Here is a 14,288-nt window from a genome sequence, read left to right as displayed (position 1 = left end):
GATTATAATTTGAACTATTCAGATAGTGATTTCATTGTTACAAAATTAAATTTACCTGAATGCATTCATACAGGTAGTTTCGATTGCATTCTAAACTAGCTATTGCGTGATTTCAAGTGTTCATGAAAATTTTTTTGCGGATAATAACAGCAGGATAATCGTTTATCTGGAGAGAATTGGCAAATTCGGAGCTGAATTTTACAAAATGTTCGGGATTTAAGCTGTTTGCCGTGGCTTAATTAACGGCCGATTAAGCAAATTGCACGTTTTGCTCCACGTGGGTAAAATAAGGAGCTCTCAAGGTGAGCACATTCTTTTGTATACTATAAATTTTTTGGCAAGGTTTCATTGAAGATGACAAAAAAACGAAAGAAGAAACAAGAACTTGACAGTTCAAACATCTCAAATGTTTCTTCAGGAACATCGGTTGAAGAATTGTCAATCAAATCGTTAGCTGACAACATAGCTATTATTTTAGCAACAGTAAAGGACAACTTAACTGTTCTGCAAGGTCTAATTGACAGTATGAAAACAGTGGAAAACCCATTACCGGAAGTGGAAAAAGCTGTAACGGATTCAAATAAGGAAGTTGCCGAATTAAAGCAGCAAATTTCCGCCATAGAAGATGAGGCGTCAAATCTAAAGGTGCAAATTTCAGTTTTGGCTAATGAAACTGTGAGGTTAACAAACAAGTTGTTTACAGTTAATCATAATCTCCAGCGAGTAGAAAGTAAAGAAACTCGCAAGAACGTGATTTTATGGAATGTTTCGTCGAACGATGTGGAATCAGCTAAAAATGTGTTGGAGAAGGTTGTTAAAGACGGTTTAGAATATGGGCAAAACTGTAATTTCTCAGTTTTGGGCTATGGAAAAGAGAGAAATTTTATCAAGATTGAGATGCATAGTATAAAGACTTGACTGGCTTTCTCGAAGAACGCTAAAAAACTAAACAGAAAAGCTTTCATGAGCTTTTCAAATATATATTTGACGGATAATATGCCCCTTTCGGTTAGAGAAACTTGTCAGAAATTACTGGCACTTAGATAGAAAATTAACGACTGCCAACTTCGCGAAGTGGACATTTGGGTTACAAAGTCGGTACCACCTCTGTTGTGCATTCGACGTCATGCAAATGCCGCTGTGGATAAGTATACGATGGAACAGATCCCAGACAATTTTCTAAGCAATATAGTGATCAACAGTAGAAATGTTCAAATACCAGAATAGCCTATGCATTATGAAAGTATGCACAAGTGGAGTCCATCAAGGGAGGCTTGGAAAAAAATAAAAAAAATTGAATTGTGTTGTGAAAAATGAAGATGGTTGTTTTTTTATTTATTATTATTTTTGTTATTTATTTATTGTCGTGGTTATCATATGAGGTTATAAGTTATTTTTCTTAGTTTTAATTTATGAGATGGTAATAATAAGTGTTTATTTTCGTTATTATTTCATTTAGTTGTTGTGTTATAATTTCTTATTTGTCTGATTTCGTTGCCTGATTTCTGGGGCCCCCCTTTTTTTTGATTCAGTAGTTGGTGATATAATATATATATATATATATATATATATATATATATATATATATATATATATATATATATATATATATGTATATATTACTTATAAAAGACACTGGATGTAGTGATTTCTTTTCAATTGAGCCCTAAAGTGTCTCTCTATGATGTCTTAGTTCCCTATTAGTGGCGAATGAATAAATGCAGAGAAGAGGAAATGATGGGCGAAGTGTTAGAATTATGTTGACATTGTTTCCAATGGGAAATTGTGAATTTCCTTGTTTTCATTAATTTATTTCAGATTTTTGGGCGTTTTTTCCCTTTTTTGATAATCAGGCAAATTTTCTCAGGTTCATAGCTTTTAATGGGGAAATGCTAAAGATTTTTTTTTTCTTAGTTTTAGTATATGTGATGGATGTAATAATTATTAATGTTCATTATTATTATATTTATTCGTTGTGTTATAATTAGCTAGGTTAGGTGCTAAAAAAGGATAATGATAGTAATGAAAAAGGAAAAAACATGGAAAAGTGATCCAGGGGTGTTTCTTAGTTTTATTTATATTAGTGTTCGAGTTTTTGATGGTTCATATAGTGAAATTTCGCCGACGGGCTTTACAGTATATGGTTATTATGGTAAGATAGGGATTAATGAAAACTTGGCACTAATAGAAAATAATAGGGTAAACTTTTATGAAGAGGTTGATAGGGTGCTCCAGGATGGTGATGATATGTGAAGTATGAGACTGGGACCACCAGCGAGGTATGCTTTCCCCATTGATATATTTTCACCTAATAACCCTGGGAGACCTATGTTGATGCATTTGAATTGTCGAGAGTTAAATAGTAGTTTTAGGTACATTTCTGAGTTGTGCGATAGTGTGAGTGATATAAATATTGTTGGGTTGACTGAGACTTGGCTTAATGATCGTAATGACTTGCTACTTGATATTAATGTTTACTCATTTTATAGGAGGAATATAATAATACGTGAACATGGTGGGCTTGCAGCGTATGTAAAATCAAGCCTTACTTCTTAGGTAAGAGAAGATTTATCAGTATCTTTTGAAATGGTATTTGAGAATATGGTTTTGCTGGTTGATATCAATAAGGACACATTTTACGTAGTAAGTGTATATAGAACTCCTTCAAGTTTGTTACAACAATTTATGTATTATATGGAGTCGCAGCTGATGCAACTACCATCTTTGGCCCATTGTTTTGTGATGGGTGATTTTAATATTGAAATGAAGAATAGGGAAAATGTGGTTCGTAATAATTTTTGTAATCTTATGTTTAGTTTTAATCTTCACCCAGTTATTGATGTTTGTACTTGTATTACTGAGACGTCTGAAACTTTGATAAACAACATTTTTTCGAGTGTTAAATATGATAGCCCAATTGTAATCTCAAATGATGTTTCCGATCACTGTTCAATTATGGTATGTATAGATATTGAAAAAGACATGCATATTGATCCTGAGAATAGAAATAGACAATACTCTTATTTTGATAAATCAAGTATTAATGAAACGAAAAAGCGACTTGAGGAATGTGATTGGAATCGTTTAAGTGAATGCGCGAATTATGGTGACAGGTTTGCACTGTGGTATGAAAAAGTTACAAATTTGATCAATGAAGTGTGTATTAAGATAACTATAAAGAAAAAAAATGAAAGAAGTGCAAAAAAGCCATGGATATCCCGCAGTCTTTTGGCTAGCATCAAGACAAGGCAAGCATAGTATAAGGTTAGTAAAATTACTGACCGAGAATTAGACCGAAATATTTATAAGAATTATAATAACGCGCTCAATAAATTGTAAAGAAAAGCAAAAAAGGATTATTACTCGAAAATGTTTGATTCGTGTAGAGATAGCTCTTTGAAGACTTGGAAAGTTATTCGGTCGATAATTGGAGGAATTGACAAGAAGCCATGTGGAAGTGAACAATACCAGGCAGATTTTAATGAAAAACTGGCCGATCATTTTTCTAAAGCAGGTAATGAAATTAGGCAGTCAGTAAGTATACATCAAAACGAAGGGTCGTTTCACCAGTATATTGGGCCAGCTAGTAAAAAAAGTATGTGGCTGCAAAAGACAAATGAAAGTGAAGTGTTAACAGTGATTTCTGGAATAAAGAATGATTGCTGGATCAGATTTTCTATCCCTCCGCGTCCTGAAAGAAATTTTTCCAGTTATTAAGGATCAACTTGTCGAACATATTAATGGGTGTTTTAAGGATGGAATCTTCCCTCAGCCGTTCAAAACTGCAAAAATAGTGCCAATTTTTAAGTCAGGTGACCGAGAAGATCCTAGTAACTATAGACCAATATCATTGCTTCCGACTATAGCTAGAATAATGGAGAAGATATTATGCCTAAGGATTGAGACATTTGTAGAGAAGAAAGGATTTTTCTTTAAGAACCAATTTGGTTTAAGAAAAAAACATTCTACAGAGCATGCAGTTCAGTTTCTTACAACGTTGGTTAATGATGGTCTTGATAAACATCTTAAAGTCATAACTGTATTTTTAGATATTTTAAAAGCGTTCAATTCTGTGGACCATGAAATTCTATTGTGTAAATTATATAATGCCGGTATAAGAGGAAGAGCTCTGAATCTGTTGGAGTCTTACCTAAGTGATAGAAAATTATATTTGAATGATGGAAAACAAGCTACATGTGAATGATGTTGAGTCTGGAGTCCCACAGGGATCTCCCCTTGGTCCACTATTATTTGCTGTTTATATTAATGATCTATGTGGAGTTTTATCTAATATTGTTGATTCAATAAACAGTGGAGACCCAAATGCGATCCCTGTAAAAGCGTTAGTTTTATTTGCTGATGATAATAATTTAACGATATGCGCAAGAACTGAAAAAGAGTTGATCCGAGCAGTTGAACATGATATAAGTTTGATTGAAAAGTGGACTAGGTTGAATAAGCTGAAAATAAATTTTAAGAAGTCTAATTTTGTTTTGTTTGCTCGTTCTAAAAAGTATTATCCTTGGATAGATAAGTTGCGGTGTGGGAATTCATTTATTAACAGAGTACATTCGACTAGGTATTTAGGCTTTATTGGAGATGAGACGCTTAGTTTTTCAGATCATATAAATTGTATAACATCTAAAATTGCCCGTAATGTTGGAATTATTAGGAAATTGAAGCACATTTGTCCGAAAATTGTCCTTGACTTTTGTATTTTTCACTTGTCCATTGTTACCTTTTATATTGCTGTTCGGTATGGTCTTCGACTTTTCAATCCCATCTGAAACGACTTAGAGCTTTGCAGAATTCTGCCATTAGGATTTTAGCAAATTATGGACCGAGAGATTCAGTGAGAAATGTGTATTTGAAACGGAATATTCTTCCTCTAGCAGGTATATTCCTTTTCTATCGATCTATGCTAATGTTTGATATTATTAATAACTTTATCTCAGAATGTTTTAATGGCATGTTTATAACTGGTGTGGATCTTCACAAGTATAATACAAGAAATGCAGATGCTTTTCGGCGGCCGCAGTGTGAAACAACCCGGTCACAGTTCTCTGCTCGGCATGTTTTGCCGAGCTCCTGGAGTCATTTACCAATTGGGGTTGTGCGTGAGCATGACCGAAGTATTTTCCGGGGAAAATTGAGGGATTTTTGTAACAATATTTATCAGTTTGTTTGATTTTTTTATTTTTTTTTGATTTTTTTAGTAGTGCCATAATGGAATTTTTAGTTGTGTTGTTTTGTTTGCCCGTCGGCGGGGGATAATGTTTTGTTTTTGTTTATTTATATTGAATTATGTGTTGGAAGTTAGAGTTGGCCTAACGAACCGAAAGATTCCTTGGCGTTTTTTTTTTTTAATTTTTGTTTAAATAAAATTATGCTCCTGAAAAAAAAAAAAAAAAAAAAAAAAAAAATGCAGCATCATAAAACAGTTGGTCAACAGAAATTAAAGCCTCTGACCTTTAAATTTGTTATAGAAAATATCCTATTTGTGGGATTTGACATACACGACTTCCAAAAGCTTCGGTGACTTTCTAAATGGGTGTTCACATTACTCTAAACAGAACTTGAAAAACAGTAATAAGACCTGTTTTCGCGAGCAGGAAAATTTAGCCGGCTTAGCTTTTCGAAGCTTGTTTCCATTATTCTCGACTAGTGGAAAGCTGCCAGATCCTTATTCGCAAGACAAGAATTGGCTAGACTTGGAAAACGAATCCAACCCGCTAGTGGGAAGTGGTCCTGGCATGGTTTTTGGCGTTAAATTCAAATTATTATGTTAGTGACTTTAATAAAACTTCAATTTTGACTTCGTTTTTTCATGTTATATCATTTATTTCAAGAAACTAATAGTATTTTTGAAAACCTTGCATGAAAATGACTGAGACCAATTAAAATTGGTTTATACGTAAGAATGGATTACATCAATGGAAGCGTGATCAATTTTTAAATAGCTTGCTTTTTCACTCGTTATTCACGATTGGCCGGTATAATTTTCACAAGCCTGTCTTATAAGCCGACTTCACTTTCCATTGGTTTTTCGCAACACGCAGTTTTTTTGCAGCTAAGACAGGACTTATGACGAAAAACCACACTACAGTTGACCAGCAATGAACCGACAAGTGGAAATTTAATTTTTTTTCCGTATTTCATGAGAATAACTTACCCTTTGAACTCTTATCTGTAGATCAGTCATATACGGCTTAAAGTCTTTGGCTACTTCATGACCCATGTGGTAAAATGTCAAAAATGATGATATCAGGTGGATTAGCTGAAAAGACAGGTACGTAAAATTAGACATCATATAGCCACGGCCTCTAATATACAGTGATTTTACATAGCCCATCAACGTCCAATACTTTGGAGAATATAATTCCATAAAAAGCGGCAATCCTGTCTCTTTTCTGGTTTTCCAGTCTCCTAGAGACTTGTATAATCCTGTTAAAGTTAGCGCTCTTTCTCTAAAGCAAGAATTTCGACTTGGTTGACCTCGGAGGACAGAAAGATAAAAAATAATACTCCAATCTCTTGGAGAGCCAGTAAAAGAAAACATTTGAATCTCTACGACAACTTTGGCCATTTAGGGAATCGTAGGAATCACTTATTAATAATGATTTTTTGTGGTTCTCCGGATGACTGATTAAGATAATTAAAAAAAAATAATCCGTACCTCAAACTGAAACTAGAATATCATAGGCAGCGCAGTAGCGCTGCCTAATTGGAAATGGCTAGTGCCCCTTTTAACAGTCGAAAGTAATTGGAAGGATACTAACACCCCTTCCAAGCCCACCTTTTCCCCAAACACACCCAATCAAAATTTTGAGATAGCCATTTTGTTCAACGTAGTTGATTTCCAGACAAAAATTATGTTTTTGAGGAGTATACTCCCCCTACGGCCCTCAGGGCAAGGGTTGTAAGTTATGCCCTGGGGGCATATAAGGTTTTTACAGAAATCTTTGTTGTAGAAACTTCAAAAATGGCTAATTCAATTGGAAATTCAAAGGGCTAGTGCCCTTTTTAAGTCGAAAGTGATTGGACGGCAACTAACTCCCCTCTCACGCCCACCTATTCCCCAAACACATCCAATCAAAATTTTTAGATAGCTATTTTGTTCAACGTAGTTGAAAGTTTTGGAAATTAGGTCTTTAAGGATGACAACCCCCCCCCAGAGCCCTCAGGGCAAGGGTTGTAAGTTATACCCTGGGGGCATATAAGGTTTTTATAGAAATTCGTAGAAACTTCAAAAAGGGCTTATTCGACTGGAAATTGAAATGGCTTGTGACCTTTTTAATAGTCGAAAATAATTGGAGTTCAACTAACCCCCCTCTCACGCCGACCATTTCCCCAAACACATAAAATCAAAATTTTGAGATAGCCAAATTTTTTTTCAATGTAGTTGAAAGTTCTGGAAATTAGGTTTTCGAGGATGACCCCCCCCCCCCCAAAGCCCTCAGGGCAGGGGCTGTAGGTTATGCCCTGAGGGCATATGAGGTTTTTAGAGAAAGAGTTGTCGTAGAAACTACAAAAAGGGCTCTTTCGATTGGCCTTTTTTAACGGTCGAAAGGGATTGAAGAACAACTAAGCCCCCGCTCACGGCCACCATTTGCCCAAACACATTCAATAAAAGTTTTGAGATATTTGAGGATGACAACTCTCCCCTCCCCCACAGTCCTAAGGGCAAGGGTTGTAAGCTATGCCCTGGAGGCATATAAGGCTTTTATAGAAAGTTTTATCGTAGAAACTTCAAAAAGTGCTAATTTGATTAGAAATTGAAAGGGCTAGTGCCCTTTTTAATAGTCGAAATTGAATGGAGAGCAACTAACCCCCTCTCAGGCCCACCATTTCTCCAAACACATTCAGTCAAAGTTTAGAGACAGCGATTTTGTTCAACGTAGTTCAAAGTTCTAGAAATTATGTATTTGAGGATGAAAACCCCCCCAGAGAACAGGTTGTAAGTTATGCCCTGGGGTTATATAAGGTTTTTATAGATAGCGTTCTGGCTAATTAGGTGTTTGAGGATGAACTCCCCTAGAGCCCTCAGGGCTAAGGTTGTAGGTTATGCCCTGGGGGCAAACAAGGTTTTTATTGAAATCTTTGTTTTAGAAACTTGAAAAAGGGCTAATTCGATTGGAAATTCAAAGGGCTAGTGCCCTTTTTAATAGTCGAAAGTGATTGGAGGGCAACTAAGTCTCCAAAATAAGTCTCCTCATGGTTATTTTGGGCATGTTTATTTTTTAATATAATTTAAATAAAACACGTTACAGTCAGCATAACTAAAATAAAACATTCCAGTGTTCGAACCTTTCTAATAGTCAAAAGTGATTAGAACTTTTTGACAACTAAGTGATGACAACTAAGGCCCCTCTGACGTCCACCATTTCCCCAAAAACATCCAATCAAAATTTTGAGATAGAGATTTTTTTCAACGTAGTTGAAAGTTCTGGAAATTAGGTCTTTTCCAGCGTTGTCGTAGAAACTTCAAAAAGGACTTATTCAATTGTGAATTGAGAGGGCTGGTGCCCTTGTTAATAGTCAAAAGTGATCAGAGGGCGAATGCCCCCCCCCCGTGCCCATTATTTTCCCAAACACTTCTGATCAACATTTTGATATAGCCATTTTGTTGAACGTAGTTGAAGAGCCCAGAAATTATGTTTTTGAGTATGACAACCCCCCAGCCTTCAGGGCTAAGGTTGTAAGTTATGCACTGGGGACATATGTTTTTATAGAAAGCGTTGCCGTAAAAACTTCAAAAAGGGCTCATTCGTTCGGAGATAGTGTCGGTTATTACCCTTTTTAGTTATCAAAAGCAATCAAAGGGAGAATCCCCCCCCACTACCCGGATTTTCCCTCAAAATTTCCGATCACAATTTGATTCGGCCATTTTGTTCAACGTAGTTGAAAGGTATGGAAATTATGTCTTTGAGGATGAACACCCCCCCCAACAGCCCCCAGCACAAAGGTTGTAAGGTATGCCCTTGTGCCATATAAGGTTTTTATAGAAAGTTTTGTCGTAGCTGCTTCAAAAGGGGTCATTCGATTGGAAATTGAGAGACTAGTGGCGTTTTTATTAGTCGAACGTGATCAGAGTGCAAATTTTGATATAGCCTTCTATTCAGCCCATCAGAAAGGTCTGGAAATTATGTCTTTGAGAATAACAAATCCCCCAGCCCTAAGGGCAAGGGTTGTAAGTTATGCCCTGGGGACATATAGGGTTTTTAAAGAAAGTGTGGTTATATACACTTCGGAGGGGGCTCATTGGATTGGTAATCAGACGCTCTAGTGTTATTTTTAAGAGTCAATATGATCAGAGGGCAGCTACCCCCTCCACCCTAAACACGTCGTTTTGTCCCGAAATGCGTCTAATAGAAATTTTGAGATGGCCATTCTATTCAAAATAGTCTAAATATCATATAACAAGGATTTTGGGGTTGAAACAAACCTCAGAGATTAGGGGCAAGGGTTGTAAGTTATGCCCAGGGGTATTTAATGTTCTTATGGAAAGGACGGTTGTTTAACTTCAGAAGAGGCTCAGTCTTTCTCTACGAAAAAGACGATGTCAACATAAAACGAACAAAAATTAATCAAAAAAACTTTTTTACATAAAATTAGTTTTTAAAAAAAAAGTAAAGGACTCCATTAAGCCAAAAATGAAAAAAATAGAATCAAATAATCTGCCAAGCATACAACTACCACAAATCAGTATCTATAAATAAATGAAACCCATATCTAACAGAAATTAAAATAAGTCAAACTCAAAACGAGCAGAACTTAACCTGACTAGGGTTCTAAACCTATGCTTTCTAAAAGCTAGAATATTTGTATATCACATTTATATTTATTGTCGCATAAAATAAAATCCATACCCTCCTCCTGCACTTTCATGAAATTAAGCACCTGAGGAGACGGGAGAATGATGGGATTCGTCAAAACAGCGAACGGTGCAAAAACGATGTTAAGAAATTCATTGCAAGGAAGAATGAAACTTGTAGAAACAAAATTAATATAATAATGACAATAGCAAACCATCATAGGAAATAGCTTTTTAACCCCGCCCCCCCCCTAAGAAATTAAAAAATTCAAGCGATGTTAAGTGTGAATGGGCGAAACTTATCCTTAGACCACAATTACATACCGTGTCACATACCTAATTGTAAAATGACCACAAAATAAATTTTGTTTTTTGTGGTTTAAATTTAATGAGATTACAAACGACAAAAAAAGGAAAAAAAATAGGGCTTCGCAAGTTTCCGTTAATCTTTATACAAAATTATGGTATAGCGAATTTCATTTTATACACTAGCTATAAAATAAAGGAGAATCTCTGGGCAGTGGAGATGAACATGAGAAAAATGTGGAAAGCAGAGGAAGATGGGAAAAGTATAGATAGATATTTACTGCTGTAAAAACCACTTAGGCCCATGGCACAAAAAAGCAAATACTTCCGGACACTGTATAAAATACCTAACAATAACAATACCATAGCCTAATATAATATTCATGTTTTTATATTTTCAGAGCATAAGTCCAAAACACATTACATTGTCTTTAGAATTTGATTGACATCACCGAGAAACTTAAAAGGAAGAACAGGAAAATAATTCTTTGGCAGTATAACATGATCTAACAAATACATATCTCAGCACGTAAGTGGCGGGCAGTGGTAAAAAACAGCTTTTCAAAAAAAGAAGAAGAAGAATAGGACAAAACCTTTCCTTGATTATCTCTGGGCAAATAAAATAAATATTCTTCTTCAATAAATGTTTATGGTGATCCCTTGAAATTAATTAAAGGTGTATTTTAAAATATATTAGATTTATATCCAAGTTTAAAGTTCATGTTCCCTATGAAACATGCGACTTTGCGACAAGCCTATAGTTGTAACTTTTACGGAAGGTAGAAGATATTTATAGCACTGGACTAAATAGTTTCACATTCATTCACTGAATCCTAATTATGGTTTTACTTTGCCTCTTTCTTAGAGTAATAAATTAAGAAATTTTTGTATTTGGCATATTTCCGACGTATTCTCGGCGTATTTTCAAAAAAAAAAAAAAAAAAAAAAAAAAACGAAAACAAAACAAAGCAAATTTAAAAAACTGCAATTCAGTAGATGGATAAAGTTGAATCTCAGCTACCAAACAATAGCAACACCTTTATCTTACGATGAGACACTAAAACGTTAGGACTGAGAAAAATCCAAAGATATGGATACTCAGCAATATACAAACAGAAGGTAAACCTGAAATACAGATCTTGGTCTCCATCTCCCTCTAAGAATGCACCAAGGGCGAGGAGGAACCAGGACACACATAGACGTAAAATGAATTATACAATTTTAAAAAGATTACCAGATAGTAAGGAGAAGCTAAATTTTTAAGCTGCAAGGAGGCGTGGCATCTCTAAATTTTATCCTAAAAACTAAATTGTGCCTTCTTAAAAATAAAATAAAAAACTAAGATGCAATTACAATAGGAATGATTATTGCATTTGGAAAAACATTGATTGCGGAATTGAATGATATACTTCTTTTTTTATCTGATTTCTGTTCTGTATTATACATTGGTCCATTCAGTTTATACCCTATTCTAACCTAAATAGTATAGTTAGAAAACTTCTACCTCATTACATTCAGAAAACTACTTCTTAATGGATTTCAGAGTAATTTAACTGCATCCCAACCCCACCACCTTCAAATTCCTGGATATGTTAAAATCAACATCCAACAACCCGTTAGTCATTTTTAGATTTTGACCCCCTCCCAGAGGATCACGAAAAATAGAAGGCGTGACGAAAACTAAACTACAACTGAGAAACTGGTAGCTTTTATTGTACAAAGAAATAAACAAGAGCTTGGAAGAAGACAATCCAACAAAAGTACGAGACTAAGCACATTATTAGTTTTGAAATAAACAATTTTGATAATAAATTACTCATTCAATTAGGCTCAAGATCAGGTCATGGATTCCAAGGAGTCTTGTAAAGAAGAAAAAACGAGAACGCTAACAACTAATTAGAACAAACTGAAGGTGGTAACCTTGAAGACAAGACGACCTAAATAAAATGGCAAACGTTGGCAAAGAATTGGGAAAAGTGAGATAGTAACTAATAATGAAAAATTGAAAAATTCCCCTGGAATACAAGGCGACATAAGCAAAATAGTAAACAGGGGAAACGTTGGAACAAGCTTTATGGAACTACATTAATGGGCCATAGTTATATGACCTAGTTATATGACCCTCTCCTATATATACCCTCACCCTCTCTAATAGTTATATGACCCTCTCCCGCAGCAATTCTAGCCATCATCTTGAAAAACTATCCTCAAAATCAGCCTTTCCCTCAAATACATTACTTTTGGTGAGGCCTTGTAACTAAAGGAGTAAAGAGAGTTGAGGGAGTTAAAATAGTTAAGAGAATCAATAAAAGGAATAATGTTTCAGGGGCACCACTTTTTTACGACAAAATAAACATACCGTTTCAACAAATTCAAATTTTTTCCTCTCATGTACCTCTTGTAAGCAAAAAACGTATTCCAAAGAAGTTTGCACGAATGCTTTCTGCTCGAATTCCAGTAGTGCATCAGCCTAAAACAGAAATACATACTAATACGTACTATATTAATACTAATATTAATACATATATTATATATTAATATTAATACATACTATATATAAATACATAATATATTAGATAGGGTTAATTAGTCATTCAACCTCAAAGCATTTCCCGAACCATCCCAACTCAATGAAAATTATAATAGATATGCATTTTATAATCTCAAAACTTGAGAACTAATTTAGTTACGTGAGATTAAGCCTACTTTTACTTCTGAGATTCGCTTGAGATTAATAAGAAAGCTTTTCAGGTGATTTCCACAGTCAAAACACCATATCTTCTACTTTACCTTTCTTTGCTTGGTTTTCACTGCTTTCAAGCTCAGCTTTCATTGAATTCGATGAAAATTCAAAAATTGTTCGGATAGTTTTTTATTTCATTGTCTATTCAGCCTGGTACGCCTTCGAGTTTGCAATTAATTAGTCTTTTTTTCCCGATTTCAATTCTAATACCAGTTCTACCTTGATGTTTGATTTCAATTCGACTCTGTGCACATAAGAGTCATCAAACCCTGAGCTAGCAACAACAATACCTGATTGCCTGCTTGTGACTCATGGTAAAAATTTTGTATCACTTGCTCGATTTTTCCCACGAATCCGTTTAGAAAGCTGACAATAAGAAGCTAAAGGGCTTAGATGCCAGCTTCTAAGTCAAGCTCAAGTTTTTGCCAACAAATTCGTTTCGAACATCAAAAACAACAAGAACAAGAGGGAAATCTTTTCATGAGACAGTGAAGATAATTTGAATGAATATTTCTCCCTATGTCTAAGGGCCGTCCTCAGCAAAACCAAAATATATAAAAGAAAGAAAATTCACGACAACATGCACGACAACATTTAAATCCGTTTAGAAAGATGACAATCAATAATAAGCTGAAGGGCTTAGATGCAAGCTTCTAAGTCAAGGTCAAGTTTTTGCCCACAAATCCGTTTAGAAAGCTGACAATCAAGAATAAGCTGAACGGCTTAGATGCAAGCTTCTAAGTCAAGGTCAAGTTTTTGCCCACAAATCCGTTTAGAAAGCCGACAATCAATAAGAAGCTGAAGGACTTAGATGCAGGCTTCTAAGTCAAGGCCAAGTTCTTGCCCCCCAAAGCCGTTCAGAAAGCTGACAATCAATAAGAAGCTGAAGGTCTTAGATGCAAGCTTCTAAGGTCAAGATGCAAGTCACCCATTCAGCTAGTCTGATTTCAAAAGTACCAAACACAGTGAAAATGAAAGGTGATTGTTTAAATTTAGAAGACCTCCATGTGCAATTGTGTAGTTTTGGTAGTAGCAGCCACCAAATTTTTGAAATTAGAAACGTGGACGAAAACCAGAAAAAAAGATTTAAAAATATATAGCTTTCTTTTGAAGGTGGCTGTCTTTGGGAGTCAACACACATTTAATGTTTGAATTTTTAAAGACGAAAAGCGCCGTCAAATTAAACTAATCAGTTTCACTTATCCATTTCCATGGCTCGACGTGGCAACATTGACGAAAATGTGATAATGCCCTAAATTTTGAAACAACCGAAAGAAGAATCTTAGAAATTCCGGTTTTCAGATATGAAGAGATGGGTTAAGAGAACAAAACTTTTCGATGTCAATGTCCTTAGTACATAAAAAAAAAAGTTTTTTCAGCTAAAATAGGCGAGCGAAAATACGACCTAATGTCATTTTTATACGA

The 14,288-nt window shown here is 35.0% G+C and overlaps 1 protein-coding gene across 1 annotated transcript in view; it reads right to left on the bottom strand.

Annotated features, from left to right (window-relative positions):
* LOC148952703 (rho GTPase-activating protein 26-like) overlaps positions 1 to 14,288 on the bottom strand; it is a 98,864-nt gene that overhangs the window by 66,606 nt on the left and 17,970 nt on the right. Inside the window, exons 4-5 of the mRNA XM_089087369.1 lie at positions 12,480 to 12,590; positions 6,173 to 6,277 (exon numbers count right to left, since the gene is read on the bottom strand). Coding sequence (XP_088943495.1) covers positions 6,173 to 6,277; positions 12,480 to 12,590 — 216 coding nt within the window. The remainder of the gene's footprint in view (positions 1 to 6,172; positions 6,278 to 12,479; positions 12,591 to 14,288) is intronic.

Source organism: Artemia sp. Qi Xiang Cuo, chromosome 4, assembly GCF_049724085.1.
Source record: "Artemia sp. Qi Xiang Cuo chromosome 4, ASM4972408v1, whole genome shotgun sequence".
Lineage (NCBI taxonomy): Eukaryota > Metazoa > Arthropoda > Branchiopoda > Anostraca > Artemiidae > Artemia > Artemia sp. Qi Xiang Cuo.
Note: the sequence above shows the minus strand (reverse complement) of the source record. Positions and strands in the feature narration are given on the sequence as shown.